Source organism: Ictalurus furcatus, chromosome 4 (assembly GCF_023375685.1).
Source record: "Ictalurus furcatus strain D&B chromosome 4, Billie_1.0, whole genome shotgun sequence".
Taxonomy (NCBI): domain Eukaryota; kingdom Metazoa; phylum Chordata; class Actinopteri; order Siluriformes; family Ictaluridae; genus Ictalurus; species Ictalurus furcatus.
Genome location: NC_071258.1, coordinates 10,929,579 through 10,947,851, shown reverse-complemented (window position 1 = coordinate 10,947,851; position 18,273 = coordinate 10,929,579). Strand labels below are relative to the sequence as shown.

Sequence of the window (18,273 nt, the reverse complement as noted above, 5' to 3'; positions counted from 1 at the left end):
TTGTAATCGTTGGGAAGCTGCTGTGATATTTAAGAACTAACACACTTCAGGGTGTGCTGTTATTGGAAAACAATCAAGTTCTATTATTTCTTTATAATAGCATGCCCCATCATGTTTTATTCCTAAATTAATTAATAGCACAACAATTAACAGAAATGTGCCTGAATTGGTGGGTGAGCAAAAGAAAACAATTATTCAAATCATGATCTGTGGGATTTGTAACCAACGCTCGAAAAAAAGGTTTAAATAAACACAAGTATTAAAAGTACATTAAACTTTGGTAACGGTCCATTAAAACGATGGTTACGTAGAATAACGAAGTACAGGTAATTAAATCATTTCCAAATCTGAATTGAAAATAAAATCCCACCTGATGGGCCAAGATGTAGATGTTGTGGCCCACGTCTTTAGGACTGATCTCGTCTCCTGATACCTCCCCATCTACCTCACTCTCCACTCCCTGCAAATAGGCCTCCTTAATTACATCCACCTGTGGACACACACACACACACACACACACACACACACAATATGAGTCATTTGTTGTCTGAAATGAAAATACAAAACATAACTGTCTTTGTGAATTTGTCACAATATCAACCGAGCTAATGACAAAATAGAAAACCCGGGTTAGACCCTAGAGTCCACCCTTGCTAATACTCACTCACCAGCTCATTGGGTCTCATCTTGTCCAGGATTTTCTCTGCATTCTCACTATCATGGCAACTCTCCATGATGGCCAGCAGCAGCTTGGAGGCATTATTCTGGTCAACAAGCATGAGGAACTTTCAGAAGTCTTACAGAGCTTATCCTGGGTTCTCAACTGTCATTTTAGTACGTACACAAAGTTTTCATTTACATTATTTATTTACTGCATAGGTGCACGTCGTAGGTCTACAATTACAAGACTCATGGGTAGTCATAGGACTACCACTGACCAGATATTATAGCAAGGGCCATCATTCTCTGAAGAGCACCAACACGGTAGTGGCATGTGTGGCACTGCCATAAGCATATCAGATACAGAAGTGGTTCTGGGTAATGAATAGTCCAACAAGCAAAAATACCAGAACAGCAGTGGCCTTGTGATCAGAAACTAACCATGGACGATTAACACAAACTACTTATGAAACAAGTCGATGCCTCCTCTACAAACAAGTCTAGTTATTCTGTTACTAATTTGTATGCCAGAATTTCTTTTAAAATATGCATCAGTAGTTAAAAAAAAACAAACAACATATATAGCAATGAAAATGGGTCACTCTTATGAGAATCTTGGATGAATGGACAGACAGACAAACAAGCTAAAAACATAATGCCCCCCCACCCCCTTCGGGTCAGGAGGCATAAAAAGAAGAAGAATCGTTACAGTGTCACGCTTTCATGGTTAGTCACGACGTATCATTAAACAGTGACCTTACTGTCGAGTTTTTCAAAATAGGCATGCCACGTTTCCTCGCAACCATTATTTCATCTTATAATGACATCTTATGAATTGGTAAATACTGACCAAAATGCAGAACAATAAACTATAGGGAAGTTGTAAAGGGTGACACATCAGGGAGTTTTAGGCAAATTGTTCCCAGCACAGGTATAGCCTACATTCATGTCATGTGAACTACTAATGATCTCACACAACTTACTAATCACTACAGCAAGCATTTATAATAAAGTTCAAATGTGTTGAAATGAGGTGAATACGTGGAATTTTGAAGACCCTCCCATCCATGCGATTTATTCAGAGATCACTTATCCTGTGTGAATCGATCATAATTACTAGACGTCCTCCGGCAACATTACTTAACAGATAGATGTCTGGAAATATTTTCCCACATAAATAACAACAATGAAGGGATTTTATCTTTTTGCTACACACACACACACACACACACACACACACAAGCATGTGCAAAGACATTTTTGTATAAAGATTACGTAATAAATATTTATTTTAATTTACGCCTGTACATACAGGCCATTTTAAATGGCAGATTTACAGTGATATTGTTAGACTAGGTAATCATACTGTGAACATTTCTAACTCTAACACCTCCTAAAGCTATAATCTCTAACTGCACCATATATGGAAGGTTCAGCAAATAAATGGAAAAATAAATAAGATATGTGTACCTAATAAACTGCCAACTGAGTATAGATACTTATACTAAATATATTGTAGAGCAGACAGTCGTTGCATTGCAATATCACAAATAAACAAGTACATGAATTATAAATGAAAGCTTGCATGTGCAAATTTTCAAGTACCTTCAGTTCCAACACAAGGTCCATCCTGTTCTTCCCCAAAGGCTCAATAGGATTCACTATTAGAGCAATGATTATGTCAATGCCATTGGACTCATGCTTGGCTATACAAGACTGAGAAGAAGAAAGAAAGAAAAAAAAAACCACATTTATTATTTATGCATATACACTGATGCTTGACAGACAAGTGAGGTCAAACAGTTGCAAGCAAATAGCAATAACTAATCATATTATCAAATCACAGGCTCGTCATCTTTATGAGTAACTAATCCATGTGGGCTACCTGATTCTCATGGCAAGGGCCTTGGCAGTACTCAGTGATGCTCTCCAGCGTCTGTTTGACCAGGTCCACGTTCCTCTCATTAATGTAGAGGCCCAACAGCCCCAAGCCTCCCGTGGTGCTGCCGCAGATGCAGTCCAGAAACTGCAGAGTCTCACATACTAGGTTATAGTTGGTTTTATTGTTCTGGTCCCGAAGGAAATTCTGCAAAAAGATGTGAAACCTGAGGTTAGATCAAGTTAAGATTAGATCTTAACTAGAGGCTGAGATTAGCTCTAGTTATGATTGCTCTGAATTTGGTCCAGATAAATTATCATTATCGGTCATTATGGATGAAATGACTGTCTAACAACAGAAAAAGCTATTGTGAAAATTGAAACACTGTGGCTGACAGTGTACAAGGCCAGTCAAAAAAACCCTCCAAAAAACAACTTGAACTTGGAAGTTGAACTTGAGTCGATGGGGATGCCTCTACAACAAGTCTAGCCCTTCTTGTGACTAATTTGTATACCAGACATAACCTTTAAATATAATTCAAACATGAAGAAAGCTACTTTGACCTTGCTGTGACCTTGACCCTGTTTGGATCAATTCTAAAATCTAGAGAATCTCTCTAGAGGGACAGACACATGGATTGACAAATGGACAGACCAATGCCAAAAGTCATAGTTAGTCAAGAATGGGCTGAGAGTTCCTGAACATGAATGCGTAAGTTACATCTGTGTACAACAAACAGGAAGGAAGCTATTGAAGAAAAAACATTTCAGACATTCGACTTGCTGTAACCTTGATTTTGTTTGGATCAATTCCAAAATCTAATTATTTCATCTGCTCGTTAGAATGAGAATTCCATATAACTCCTACAGAAATTTAACCACTTGCTGTTGAGATATCATGCTGACAAGAAACTGAGACAGACAACCAGAAAACATAAAGCCTCCACTGACTCAATTAAGATCTTGACCATACCTGCAGATGCCTGTTGTGGTTCTCACACAGCAGTTGCAGAAAGCGCAAAATGGGCTTCATAATGGTGATGGCCTGGCCCATCTGGACCTCCTCCACTTCCTCCTCAGTATCCTCAGCCCCTTGACCCGCCATCTCAAACTCCGGATCTCCCTCCTTACGGAAAGCACTGTAAGCCTTGGAGGTGGCACAAGAGGCGTCTTTCAGCTGTCCCCTCATCTCCTCTTTCAGATGCATGGAGTCCCAGGCTGTAAAAAGTTCAGCCAGACACTGAAATTTCAGTTTTAGATGGAGAAACGTAAAACTGTATTGCAGAAGACCACCTGCAGTTTAGGTTGTGTGGACAGCACAGACAAAACTGACAGCAATATGTAAAGAACAAGGGCCTTGAAATCAACCACAAATCAGAAAGAGTCATTTCTCATACCTATTGAGAGACAGTATGAGCTTTATCAATGTTCACTTCTTCTCATATAAGGTGAAACAGAATAGAAAAAGAGCACTCATATCCCCTGAACTAAATCAGACATGCAAACGCACAAAAAAAAAAAACAAAAAAAAAAAACACCCATATAATGACTGTCTGGGAAAACCATTACAACATAAAATATGGGGTTTTAGTCCCATTGGTGACATCCCTACTTTAAAAAAAAAAATTATATATATATATATATATATATATATATATATATATATATATATATATATATATATATATATATATATATGCATGGTCACAACGCGAGAGAATGAGATAATTAAGACATGGCGACGACTTCAAATGAGGGGCCGAGAAAATTACGTGCAGCCATATATCAATAATGATCCCCCAACTGGTTTTATTCAAGTTGTAGACCCCATAGAAGTTTACATGCATACAATTACTATACATAAGATCTTTATCCTAGAATAGAATACTTGTGTTGCATAAGTTTGATCAATTAAAACGATCCTGAAAAGTGGAAGTGTGTTTCTATGACACAGCAATCTGTCAAACATATATGTTGCCTTATTGGTGGCACCAATAGCCACATTCAATTTGCAATTTGTGGGATCCAAGCACTCTTTGCACAAAGTGCCCTGAGTGGCCAGTTTGTGCCAAGTTATGTATTAAAATTTAAAAAAAAATATATAAATAAATAAATAAAAATTGAGACCACAAAACAAACTTATCAAGTTTGTGACAGTAGCTAAATGCTAGTTGTGTGAAATGCCTGCTGACAGCTGACTGGCTGAAGGTGGCTATGTTCTTGCAGTAAGTCAGTGATGATTAAAAATCCAGTTACAGATTAACACACTGATGCAGCACACCAAATTTAGACTTTAGACTTTCAGTTCCTGAGAAATAGCTATCTGAACTTAATTCCACCCCCTTTAGACAACCACGCCCCAACCTTTGGGGTGCAGACGTACTCAAAAGTATGTACTGAACAGATCTTTGTGTGAATCATTTTAGTATGCAAAGCATGAGCTGTAAAGGGACGTCCGCTGTAGTGTCCGAAGCACAAGCTGTAAAGGCCCAGCCTTCTTCCGGAAAGGGGGCGGGGATCAGCAGCTCATTTGCATTTAAAGAGACACACATGAAAACAGCGTGTTTTTGCTTCTACCCAAAAAGGGGCATTTACAGCATGGTATTATAAATGATCCGTGGGGTATTTTGAGCTGAAACTTCACAGACACATCCTGGGGACACTTCAGACTTATATTATATCTTGTAAAAAGGTTCATAATAGGTCTCCTTTAAAACAGCTTTATCCAACCTTTTTTGGAATTTATAATGATTGATGCATTCTACATTTATGTTATCTTGATCTCCCACCCCTCAAAGCGATCTTTGAACAAACTTGACTTGAGCTAACAGCGTAATGGAGCTGGCATTAAGAAAGCATTGGAGATTCTCCCAAAGGAACGTTGACAGTGGCATGTTAAAACGAGTATTAAAACAGGGATAAAAAGTCACATCTGAGCTGCTTTATTCCTACAAACTGAAGCTCTTGCATAAAGGAAGTGTTAAATAGAAAACTAACAAAGGCTCTCTGATAAACTCGTGGCCCTCATGTGACCTCATGTGATGAAGGACGTGGAGCGAGGCAACTGAAACGTAGGGCGCCTAGCCAATATCAAGAGAAATTATGTACATAAACATGTTAAGATAACAATCGACACATCTGCAAACATGGAGAGAATGATCATCATTATTAATGCTTTCAGTGTTGAGCCACTCCACCTTTCCTGTGTCTGAAGTTAGAAACTTCGCCTTCCTCCTCGCGCTTCCGGCAGCTGATCTCAAACATGTTGACGGAGACGGTGGAACGGATCTCCTTCTGAGCCAGCTGCATGTGGTCGTAGAAAACTTTGAAGAACTTCTCTGACTTCTTCTGCTTGTGCAGCTGATGATAGAAGGAATTCTGCAGGGAGAGAGAGAGAGAGTAGGCGGGTGGATATGGAATGCATAATAACCAATTCCTTCATGACATATGATACCTACAAACAATATCTGCTATATATGCGTGTGTAGGGGGTACATACTTGTATCTGTGTGTTTCCACCCCACAGCAATGCAATGCCTAATAGGATGCTCTCCTCAAACACACGGTCATTCTTGGTGCTGACGATGAGATCAATGACTAGCTCTGTCGCTCCCACACTATCCAAAAGACACTGGATATCCACCATAGACGTGCCAGGCTTATCAGAATCCTGTCCTGGCAAACCAGCTGCACACAAAAACATATATATATATAAAAAAAAAAATAAAAAAAAAGCACCATAATATATTTGGGGAAAACAAGCAATGACTAGTTTATAATAATAGTTTATAATAATAAATTTATTGTAAGCTGTATTAACATTAAACACATTTCAAGCTTTAAACCAGCTGTAACACTGCATTTTGTAAGACAATTTAATACACACGTGAAAATATACATGTGGAGAAATGATACATTTATTACCCACCCACTGGGCCAGTAGAACCTCCAAAATGTTGCCTAGTCCCAATTTATGGTGGATTGGAAAAAAAACCCAACAAACCTGACAAGGCTAAAAATGTGGTGAATGGAATAATATTTCAAGCAAGGTTGCTAAGTAACCCCATGTTTACACCAGCAACTGATAAGTCACTCGTTTCGCTTGTTGGTGTGCACTGTCCAACTTTCTTTTTTTCTTTTTTTTTATTTCCAATGAGAAACAATATTAAATAATACAGGGGTAGTGGTGGGTTAGCAGTTAAGACTCTGGCACTGATCGGAAGGTCAGGGGTTCAAGTCCCGGCCCTCCAAGCTGCCACTGATGGGCCCTTGAGCATGGCCCTTAACTGTATCATGGCTGACCCTGTGCTCTGAACCCAACTTCCTGGCATGCTGGGGTATGCGTAGAAAAGAATTTCACTGTGCTGTAATGTGTACGTGACCAATAAAGACTCATTATCATTATATCAGCTTTAGAAAGTGTACTTCACTTTCTAAAGCTAGCTAGTTAAATGCAAATCAAATAAAGCACAGACCAGTTTGAAAATGTATCGTTTGGTTTACATGTTAAGCGTTAGGTTTCAATTAGCTACGTATGGCATATTACCAAAAAAAAAAACAACCCTATCTGTATTAGCTACGTACACTAAGCAGAACAATCTCTGCAACTTGCTTCCAAGCTTTATTTTTCCTCGTAATGCCTCTGTATACATTTAATGAGAGGTCATATATGACAAGATAAGATGGAACCACAGTTAGTTTCTTCCTTTTTTGGAGTCTGTACAGGATTTCGCAGTGTGATTGTTTTGTGATTCTTTTTTTTTTTTTTTTTTTTTTTACGGAAAACTAGTTGAATTTGTGGAATTGCAATTGCTCGAAATTGTTTTGCGCAGACTTTCTATTGATGTTTGCTGGTAAATGAGACCTTTCAGCTGTACTCATATTCGATGCACGTGAATCGAAGAGGGCTTCGGCTGAATGCGAGTCATGATGATGTCACATGCCTAAATCTGTGGTAATTTTGAAAAATGGCAAGTTCCTATCAAATACCACAGCGTTTTCTTCATTCTGTGTTAATTTATGCTATTGCAAAAAAGTCCTGGAGGGATTAACTACCCTTCTAACATAGTTTTTGGTCTAGGATATAGTATTTCACTCTATCAAAAAGTTATTGGACAATGTGTCGGGTTTGAGATGAAGTGATCTGTCCTCACATCACACGTAAAAGATGGAAAAAAAGTATTTATAGCGTCTATTATTATTTTTTATTTATGTACTGTATAACTGCAATGTGACTGTTCTAGCAGAAGAGTTACATTAATTCTTAGCAGTGGAATTTATTCCCCCCACAAACCTGTGTGTTTGTTCCTGATTCTGAAAAGACTGTCTGTCATCCATGCACGCTAATCAATCTGCATAGTAAAATACATTTTACTGACAATCAGATCGGCCACAAGAGGTTTGTCTGTAGAGCAGTGGGATTCTGATGCACGCACTATAGTTACACCATCAAGGTGCGTCACAATGAGGGGTAGAATTTTTTCTCTTTTTCTGGTTGTCCACCATGCAACAATGAATTTAAAAAATAATAATAATCTAAAAACCTGGACATGAAATCCGCTTGCTCCAGATGCCCTGGCTACTGATTTGCCCACCTCTGATGCATATAATCATGCACGTACACATGCACGTACAGAGGTTTTCAACAGTGAATCCACGTGATCATTCAGTTGCAGTCGTCACTCACTGCACTAGGTTTTAAATAAATATGACCATTGTAAATGAGTCACACATGTCCTTGTCCAATTCTATCAATAGCCTGATCTGAAATGGTCTGTATGAGAATCTGAAACCATCACACATCCCTTGTGACAAAAGTCACTATCACAGTCTTCTAATAACATGTGAATCAGCCCACAGCATCACTCTAAAGAAGTGAAATGTGCTTTTGCAGAAAACTCAAACCGTCCTTAATAACAATTAATAGTGGCTATTATTCTATACACATATATGTTTTTTTTATATTTATTTACAGGCATAATAGCAATAGTAATACCAGAGAGTTATTCTAGTATCAGAAGCATGTGTGTTCGTGGAGGTCCTATACCTCCAGGGGATGATCCTCCACCACTGCCATACTCCAGAGCCTTGGAGTGGAGCCGCTGGTTGCCGAAGTAGTGCGTCAGCAGAGTCTTCCTCAGTGCCTTGCCCTACATGGAAGACATGTCATCAGATCAATGACAGCAATGATATTCACTACGATAAATAGGCACAAACACAACACACGCTACTGTCAATCATTCTGAATCCCGACATTCTAATATAACTTTTTAATGACTTCATATTGAAGTTTCTCAGGTTGAACAGGTTTTGCGATTTCAAATCCCAGCGAATGGCCTCACTTCTTCCTCACGTTCATTCTACCAAATGAATAAATGTAAATAAGTGCAGGAATTGATTTTCTCCGCATAACACATGGCGCTGGTGTGTGGTGTGAAGAAGTATTATTAGCTATTTGAGAGGCATGTCCGTTCCAGAATCCTACCCACAGCCTGAGCATATTCTCTAAGCTAGCTGGCTTTAAGTTGCCAAACTGTTAGTGCATGCTGTGCATTCTGCTGAGCTGATTACTGCTGATGATTACAATCTACCCGTGACAGAAAGACGCAACAAATTTGGTCCAGTTTATATAAAACATGATACAAAAACAATATGCATTCCAATTTGATTGAACTGTATTACACTAAATTGCTAGTTTATATGCTAGAGCCCAAACATTCAAACACAAATGATATTTTATATTCGAACAATTTGTACACCACGCGATTATCATGTGTGGTACAAATCAAGCAAGAGAGCATTTCTAGCATCAGAAAGTGTTCAGTGCTGTACCACATAAAACAAGTGATCTGAACGACAATGTCACAAAACAGTTCTCAAACTGTCGAAAAGTGTCCGAACAGCATCCGATCATCGGTGCCGAAAAAGTCCATCCATCAACACATATAGCCTGACACGGGTTCTAACGGGACCTGAATTTTAACAAAAACCCCTGGCGCATGAGTCATCAACTGATGGACACAGCGAAGTAGATCATCAGATCAAACAAACTACTCAAAAAATGCTAATAAAAAAATAGATCCGTTAAAAGTATTGGGGAGAAAAAAAAGAAAAAACCCTCATGCCACAGTTCAGCGACTCTATTTTAAACATCTGCATGTGCTACAAGCTACAAGCACATGCATTTATGTAAATGATTTACCTGAAAGGCAATTAGTGCAAATTTTTATATTTTTTAAATTTACCCTAAGAGACGACAGTCCCTGCCACTTGCTTTCTATTGGTTCACGTGAACCAATGGTTCATTAAATCAGAGGTCAGTGTTATCAGCACGAAGTAAAAGGACACTAATGCGTGTCGTTCATGATCCATGTCTTTTTCCAGGCGGCTGTGGTTCAGGTGGTGGAGCAGGTTGTACAATAATTGTAGGGTTTCTGGTTTGATTCCCCGCCCACATGACTCCACATACCAAAGTGTCCTTGTGCAAGACGCTGAACCCCAAGTTGCTCCCGATGGCAGGTTAGCGCCTTGCATGGCAGCTCTGCTACCCTTGGTGTGTGAATGGGGGAAAATGAGACACAGTGTAAAGCGCTCTGGATAAAAGCGCTATACAAGTGAAGACCATTTACCATTTCCCCCTTCAGTTATTTGGCTTTTCCACTCGGTGAATATGATTTGTGTTTGGTCTGATTGCTGCTTTAGCTGATAAAGCAGAAAGCCCTCGTTTCAAAGCGGTTCTCATATCACCGTAGCAAGGGGCAAAAATGATAAATGCTGTTAAACAAACCATGCATTGACACAGGATTTTTTTGCTTCACAAATATATGAAAGATTGAAGTTTGATTTTTTGTCCCTACTTAGAACTCCGTCTGTGTGTCTATTTATCACGTCATAAGCACACAAGATTTACATTTAAAAAAAAAAAAAAAAAAAGCATATTCATGTGAGAACGTTTTACGTAACTCGTATACACTGTCATAACTGTACCAATTATACCCCGAGTACAAGGTAAGCTTTGGGAAGAGAGAAGGATGAGAGGGCACAAAGAAGAGTGAACATGCAACGGATGCCTACCACTTATTTCTGCTTCCCTGAGGGAGAGGTGACAAACGTGTCGATGAAAAAGATAGGAGAACGAGTCAGGTGGGGGAGGTGAAGCGGCAAAGAGAGAGTGGGAGGGAGGAAGAGGAAGAGAGAGAGAGAGAGAGAGAGAGAGAGAGAGAGAGAGAGAGTTATATAACACCTGGTGGTGACTTGCTGGGAGACCATGAGGAAGGCAGGCAGAAAAAGGATGGAGGTATTGATTCACCCCCTCTCCTTTACATCCTCAAATCTCTCTCTCGCTCTCACAGTTTTTTCTCCTCTGTGGTTTGTGATGACCGTTTTAGACATGTGCCTATCTATTCACAGGCTTGCATAATGGCAGGTAGAACAGTGAGGGTCTGGCGAGTGGTACTCTATAGAGGAGTCAAGAGGAAGGACGGACCCCTTCAGGAGACATGTTATGATGTAGACCAGTGGGTTGGACCTGGTGCGAACAGTTAAAGGAGCATGCTCTGTGAAGACAGGGAACCTAAACACTATGCAAATTATACACACATCAGAAGTAGATGCAGCAAATCCTGTGAACTTGCAAAGCAGCATGTCATTTATTTCTATGTCTCCTTCCAACAAGCACATGCCACTGATGTTTCCTCAGTCTCTCAGTAAACACTGAGTCTCATCAGCAGTCTGTACAGACACGCGTCTGCTTCCACTGTCTGGAAGAGTCCAGACACACACGCACACATGCACATATAGACACACACAAGTATGTACAGAGATAAACCCTCACTGGGGTAACACACTTATCCAAATAGCTATTCTGCATTTGTTTAGATTTGACTGTTGATATTACTAGCAAAAGCAACTAATAAGGGAACTTTGGCAAAGTGAATTTCCAGATGCTGCAGTCTCTCATGTGCTCCTGCAGAAAGCTTTAGGTGGAGATAGAAAAAGGGGTGGGGGTGTGGGGCGGGGAGAAAAACGGAGATAAAGGTAGCCGTGCCAGCCTGACTCATCTGTCTGGTGCTGCATGGAGAAAAAAAAAAACCCTCCACTCAGGTAAAGTGAGGACAGAGAGAGAGAGAGAGAGAGAGAGAGAGAGAGAGAAAGGAAGAGAGAGATAGCCAACAGACCGAGAGAGGCTTGGGTGTTAAGATGTGCGTGGGCACGCCACACTGCGGCTAGCCTGCCTGAGCCTCAGACAACACTGCCCAATCCTACACACCCTGCGATCTGTAAACACCCGAGAGACGGATATATAGAGAGAGGCACGTATGGAGGCAGCTGGTGTGCTGAACCGGTTGAACTCGGTCTGGGGTCAACACTGATTCCTACGGCAAAGCCTGATGTCACGCAGAATTAGAAATTACAGACTGTCTCACCCCAAAGCCTACACCTTCTACACCTCATAAAGGACAGATATGAAGACAGAAAGCAGTCAACCTTACTCCCTTACTTCCATTATTAACAGATTAAACATTTTGAATGTCAGAGGAGGTACTGATAATGCTCCGAATTAATTACCTTGCCCGTCCACTTTCACCTCTCTTATACGTTTAACCGACAAGTCTGATCTTAGACCAAATCCAATATGAGTCAATACAAATATCACTGTACATATGGATCAATTTTGTATTCATATACTATAGATCAAAGTGCAGTGCTTCCAACAATATACTATGTAAAGGCTTTGATTTTTTTCATTTAAAAAAAAATTATATTTACAAAAATTTTCTAAAAATTTTTTTTTTTTTTTTTTTTTTTTTTTACATCATAGAGTATATTTTGCCCGATCATCAGGAGATTGATCCGATCTGTATCTGGAAGCCTAGGGAGTAAAATCGGTGGGAGGGATGGCAGGCTCTCCGCCCCTGTCAATCACAGAGATACTCTCCAATTGTAGGTGTCTATGAGCTCATGTATGTGGAAGAGGGCACATAGCACTTTCCTCAGAGTGTGTTTAAAAAAATAAGCTTTAACATAACAAAAGATACAAATAGTGAAATGGGCAGAATAATATTAAAACATACTACAATTATCAGAACTTTATATATCATAAGTTCTGATAATTGCAGGCAGAGCTGAAATATGCTTGTTTTTTGCATGTATTTCAACTAAGTGAGAAGGCAGAAAACGGCATTTCCTTCCAAATGTGCAGCAGGAGCATTTTAACACTCAGTATGTACTCAATTATGCTTATGTCCTTTTCACTCGGGGATGTAAATATACACATAAATCCTGACATTCACTGTGTGAGGAAATCAGCCAGCCAGGTTTTAGCTGGTTTTTACACGGGGCACGTTTGCTGCGGTCCGAGTCCCGGCGCCCTCTGTAACGTTGGCCTGGTTTTCAGATGCAGCAGAGTCAACGACACTTGCGTCTATGTACGTCGCATGGCATAATTAATCAGATGTCCAGGAGAAGGCAGCTTTCTGCTGCTCGCAAACTGTTATTTTAAGGAGAAACTAAAGATGTCATCATCAGCTAAAACACATGCGCAGGTTACTTTAATTCCTGAATAAGTGCGGACCAGAGTACGAGTAGCGTTCACATTCACGGGAATTGCGGCACGGTTCCAGTGCACCCGAACCTGGATCCCCTCCTACAGGTAGTCTCGGGTTCTGCACCTCGGTGTGCTTGCAAACTGTGCTCTGTTTCGGAATACACTGCTAGTGTGAAAGCCCCCTTAGTAATCCTTAGATTGACTGCACCTAGAACAGAGTTAAACTGTCTCCTTAACCAAAATGATCTTTGCAGAAAAACTGCCTAGGCAAGATTAGAAGAAGCCTTTATTTGTCACATATATTTTACAACACATTGAAATTCTTTTTTCGCATATCCCAGCTTTTTAGGAAGCTAGGGTCAGAGTGCAGTGCCAGCCATGATACTGCGCCCCTGGAGCAGATAGGGTTCAGTGGCCCAACAGTGGTGGCTTGGCAGCGCTTGAACCCCCACAACCTTCTGATCGGTAACACAGAGCCTTAACCGATGAGCTAAATAAAAGCATTTCCACATCGATTTTGGCCAAAACTATTTTCCGTCTGTTAGAATTCAGCCAAGGTGACATCTGATTTTCTCAAAACCACCACACATACAGTATGTAGTTCTGAAAACTACAGAATGTTCCAGAATTGGACAAGTGTCATATCTGGCAACACATGTAAACTTAGGGCTATTCCTTCCTCATACTGCTAACCTGCCTTGGGTATACAGGTTTCTCCTCTACAACATCAGGAGAATCGGGCGATTTTACCAACAGAGGCTAGCTCAGGTGTCTGCTCAATCACTTGTCCCTTCAAGTGTGAACTACCGCAACTCACTCCAGGCTGGTCGGTCAACCAACGTCCAGAATGCAGCTGCAAGTTTTCAATCTCCCAATGTTCTCCTGCATCACCCATTGCCGTGTTCCCACCACTGGCTTTCTGTAGCGGCATGCATCAGGTTTACAACACTGACGCTGGTCAAAAATGGACCAGTCCCACCTATATGAAGGCACTTGCCAAATGTTGCTCTACATCACATTCCCTTTAAGCCTCCATGTCCCAACTCAACCCAGCATCCCTCATAATACAAGAACGACCTGCAACAAGACTCTTCTCTGTACTGGCATCCAGGTGGTGGAATGAACTTCCCCTGGCTGTCTGAACATCTCAGTCACTGTCTGTCTTAAAATGCAGACCACCTGTTCACTACGCATTTAAACGTGCCCTTTACTACCTCCCCTAGCTCCTCTCAAACAGGGGTTTAACTTAACAGTATTTTAGATCCGAACATATTTGTACAACGTATAGACTACAAAGCATGTCTATACACTGCTCTAGATAAAGACGTCTGCTATATGCGGTAAACATAAACGTAAATGTAGAACTCGGACACAGCAACATCCAATGGGTTTTCCCCAGACCGTCACACTTGCAAAATATAAAATCAGTGTTAAACTGATTATATTCGATATAAATGAAGAAACATGTAAATAAATCAGTGTGCCTTCTCAGAAGACTCTGAACAGATGTCAGCTCTGCGTCAGTGCTAACACGTGAGTACCCGAGTACCTCATGCAATGGCCAATTAGCTGGCACGTTGCTTAACAACATCCTTCCATGCTGCAGAGATCTGCTCCAGCGCCCCCAACAACACACAGCACATCTAATAAATTGCTTTACAGCATGAGTCTTTACAAGACTTGCAAGAGAAGAACTTTAAGTTTAAAAAAAATAATAAAATGTAGGTAGCAAAAGACACTTTGGATATGAACTGCTGCAATAAACACATCTTATTTTATAAGTGCTTTATAAGTGTTATATAGGTATCCGAGTAGTGAAGAGAGATCAGACTGACATTTCCACACATTCTCTTGATACTGGTGATAATACTTGAAATTGGTGAATGCTGCATGATTGGCTTTTGCTGTGGTGAAAGAGTTAGGAAGAAAAATCAATACATTTCAAAACCCCATAAGCCTGTCTAGGCATGAAGGTGACAGCAACACATCTTATATAACACAAACACGGAAACAGAATGAAAAGGGACATGTGCAACAAAGCAAGAAAGAGAGAGGGTATTGCTTGTCTGAGGAGAAAAACCATCCAGGCTTAGCATCAATATCACCCCATTTCCATCTCTCTTTTTCTTTCTCTCACCATAAAGCCAAGACCTGAGGATTCTCATGTCTTTATTTGCACTCCTGTAAGTATCCACCCTATCCACTGGCCTGACGGCTCTCCTATACACCAGGCCAGCGATGCCCCACCCAACACGGCGGTAGTGTTTTAGGATGGTTGCCCTTATAAACAGTGCCTACAGCAGCAAACAAATTAGCCTTGCATGTGAGAGCAATCTGCAGTCCTGTTGATTTTTAAACTTGCCCAAGACAAACAGCAGCTGAGCGTAAACAACCTCTCTGACCCAGGTCTATTTCGGAAGCCGCACATGTGACCGGATAACATGATTAAGGAGCTCAGAGGGAGGCCTGACAGTCAAATGAGCCCTCTTTCATATCCATAAACAGCACCAACATGCAGCGCAGATACAAGTAAATCCACAATACATGTTAATAATAATAGTGTAGGACAACACAATCAAGTCATTATGATTTCATGTCCAGTTTCTGTAACGTAAACTTGGAATAAACTAGCACCACATGATTGACTCACACCACATTGGTTTCCTGCACAAAAACCCAGGATAATGAGAACCTTGAGTGTCCTTGTATTCCAAAGATCAAAGTAAAGTTGCACTTTCAGAGGAGCACAAGGTCAGCAAATGTCCACTGAGAAGTTCCCATTTGTCCTCATGATGGAGCAGGAGAGGAGCATGGCAAGTGAAGCTCTGGACTAATAATGCTGCAGTAATTCTGCAGCCAAAGAACCAAGTCCAGCATGTCAGTACATCCTAATCTGTAGCCTTGAGTGTGAAAGTGTGAGTGTACATGACAGGTACACACCCATCATTTCTTTTTATTTTTTATTTCATTTGATCAAAGTTGAGTATTAGCCAATACCCAATACTCATCCAATACACACCTTCACTATAATATTCGCAAAAGCTGATAAAGAGGTGCTGCTTCTCTAAATCAATGATGAGCTTCAGATGGAAAATCATGAAGCTAACTAAGCTACTCAGCATAATAATAATAATAATAATAATAATAATAATAATAACTGTTGGGTTAACGGCTTTCACAATCATGCCAAAAAAGGAGAGCGAGGACACAGTATGGAAGAAAAAAATCAATCCAGAGGCAACACACCTTCCGCCAGATACCTGACAATAAATTAAGTTTGAGGAAGACTATACTTGAGTTGTGAAGTCTCTCTCGCTCCTACACACACACACACACACACACACACACACACACACACACACACACACGGCAAGGGCCTGGATCTCTGCACTACCTTAATTGCTGCATTTATCGCAAGCTAAGGGAAATATTTTTCATCTTCAGCATAAAGAGTAAAATCACCTACTGAAGTGGTGCCAGTTAGTATTAGTTTTAGCCTACAAGAATAACATTTGGGACACAGGGGAGTCTATTTTTTCCCCCACTCATTTGAATACCAAGATACCAACATAATGACCTAAATGTTACCAAAATGCAATCGAGGACACAAAGTCACGGAGTGATTTACAAACAATCTTTTATTACCACTAAGATTTCTTCTAAGTGACATTAAAAGTTTCTTGAAAAGTTCTAGGGTCAGATGAAACCAAAATGTATGCTTTTTGGCAATAAACACCAGAGGTGGTTTTGGTGCACACAGAGAGGTAGCATAGGGAAAAGTTCCTCATGTCCACGGTTAAATATTGTGGTGGCACTTTAATGTTTTGGGACTGTTTTTCTGCCAGAGGACCTGGACATTCTGTTAGGATACATGGCATCATGGACTCGATCAAAGATCAACCTGACTGTCTCTGCCAGAAAGCTTAAAATGGGCCATGGTTGGATCTTCCAGCAGAACAATGATCCAAAATATACATCAAAATCAACACAAAAATGCTTTACTGACCACAAAATCAAAGTCCTACCATGGCCATGCTAGTCCCCTGACTTGAAACCTATAGAAAACCTGTTGGGTGAACTGAAGAGGAGAGACCACCAACGTGGACCTCGAAATTTGAAGGATCTGGAGAGATTTTTTCTTTATATATATAAACCTGTGTTTTGTTTGCAATCATTTTATATCCATTAGAGCAGAGTATTTTTGTGATTTTTTTTAAGCAAAAGATCAAACAACAAATAATTTTTTTCACCGTCTTCTTTGCTCATATTTACCATATTATATAAAACCATGAATTTTTTTCAAATTAATTCAAGATATATATATTTTTTATATTCATTAGCATGCAAGGGGTGTCAAACTCAATTGCAGCAAACATCTGCATTTTTGTGAGCCCTTGAATGGCCAAAAACTAAGGCTATTACGTGTAACATATCATTATAAGTGCATCCATCCTCTAATTTGATTATGTTTTTGAGTCAGTTTACCATTTTCATTTTTTTGTTTCAAAATGAAAATAGCAATCATTTATATACCACACATTCTTTACTGAAGCAGTGAAGTACAAATCATACAGGCTTAATCCTCCCATCTCGCACTCAATCATTTTTACGCAATACATTTCTGAATTTGGAGTCAGTCATTATATCCAAGGCCAATTAACACCAGACACTTTCTGAAACATTTTAAATACGCATCACATGCAGCAGATGTGCACCCATTTCGAATTTCTGAGAGTCAGTCATATGCCCTGTTGCATTTGTTTAATATTTTGCCTCTAAGTTTATAAAGTAGCATTTAACCCCGCACTTTCATTTTCTATATGTTGTGAATTTGATTTAGAATAATATGATTATAACAGTATGATGCCATGATTGAACAGCCTGTACGATTGTAAGTCTATACTGTTTTTATGAATTTGCGCATTTTGACATGCTTTTCTGCTTCCCACAATTGTAGAAAGTGGTTACCGAGTTACTTTAGCCTACCTTTCAGCTCAAACCAGTCATTCTCTTCTGACCTCTCTGATCAACAAGGTGCTTCTGCCTACAGACCCTCTGCTGACAGGATGTTTTGTTGATTTTCACATCATTCTGTGTAAACTTTACAGACTACTGTGCATGAAAATCCCAGGAGATCAGCGGTTTTTAAATTCTAAAAATTTTTGTTCAAACCAGCCTGTTTGGTATCA

At 40.0% G+C, this 18,273-nt stretch overlaps 1 protein-coding gene across 5 annotated transcripts in view; it reads right to left on the bottom strand.

Annotated features, from left to right (window-relative positions):
* itpr2 (inositol 1,4,5-trisphosphate receptor, type 2) overlaps positions 1-18,273 on the bottom strand; it is a 102,813-nt gene that overhangs the window by 28,387 nt on the left and 56,153 nt on the right. For all 5 annotated transcript variants that reach the window (XM_053622931.1, XM_053622932.1, XM_053622933.1 and 2 more), the window contains 8 exons: positions 8,585-8,687; positions 6,038-6,225; positions 5,736-5,916; positions 3,512-3,756; positions 2,546-2,746; positions 2,266-2,376; positions 669-764; positions 371-490 (listed from right to left, as the gene is read on the bottom strand). In XM_053622931.1, coding sequence (XP_053478906.1) covers positions 371-490; positions 669-764; positions 2,266-2,376; positions 2,546-2,746; positions 3,512-3,756; positions 5,736-5,916; positions 6,038-6,225; positions 8,585-8,687 — 1,245 coding nt within the window. The remainder of the gene's footprint in view (positions 1-370; positions 491-668; positions 765-2,265; positions 2,377-2,545; positions 2,747-3,511; positions 3,757-5,735; positions 5,917-6,037; positions 6,226-8,584; positions 8,688-18,273) is intronic.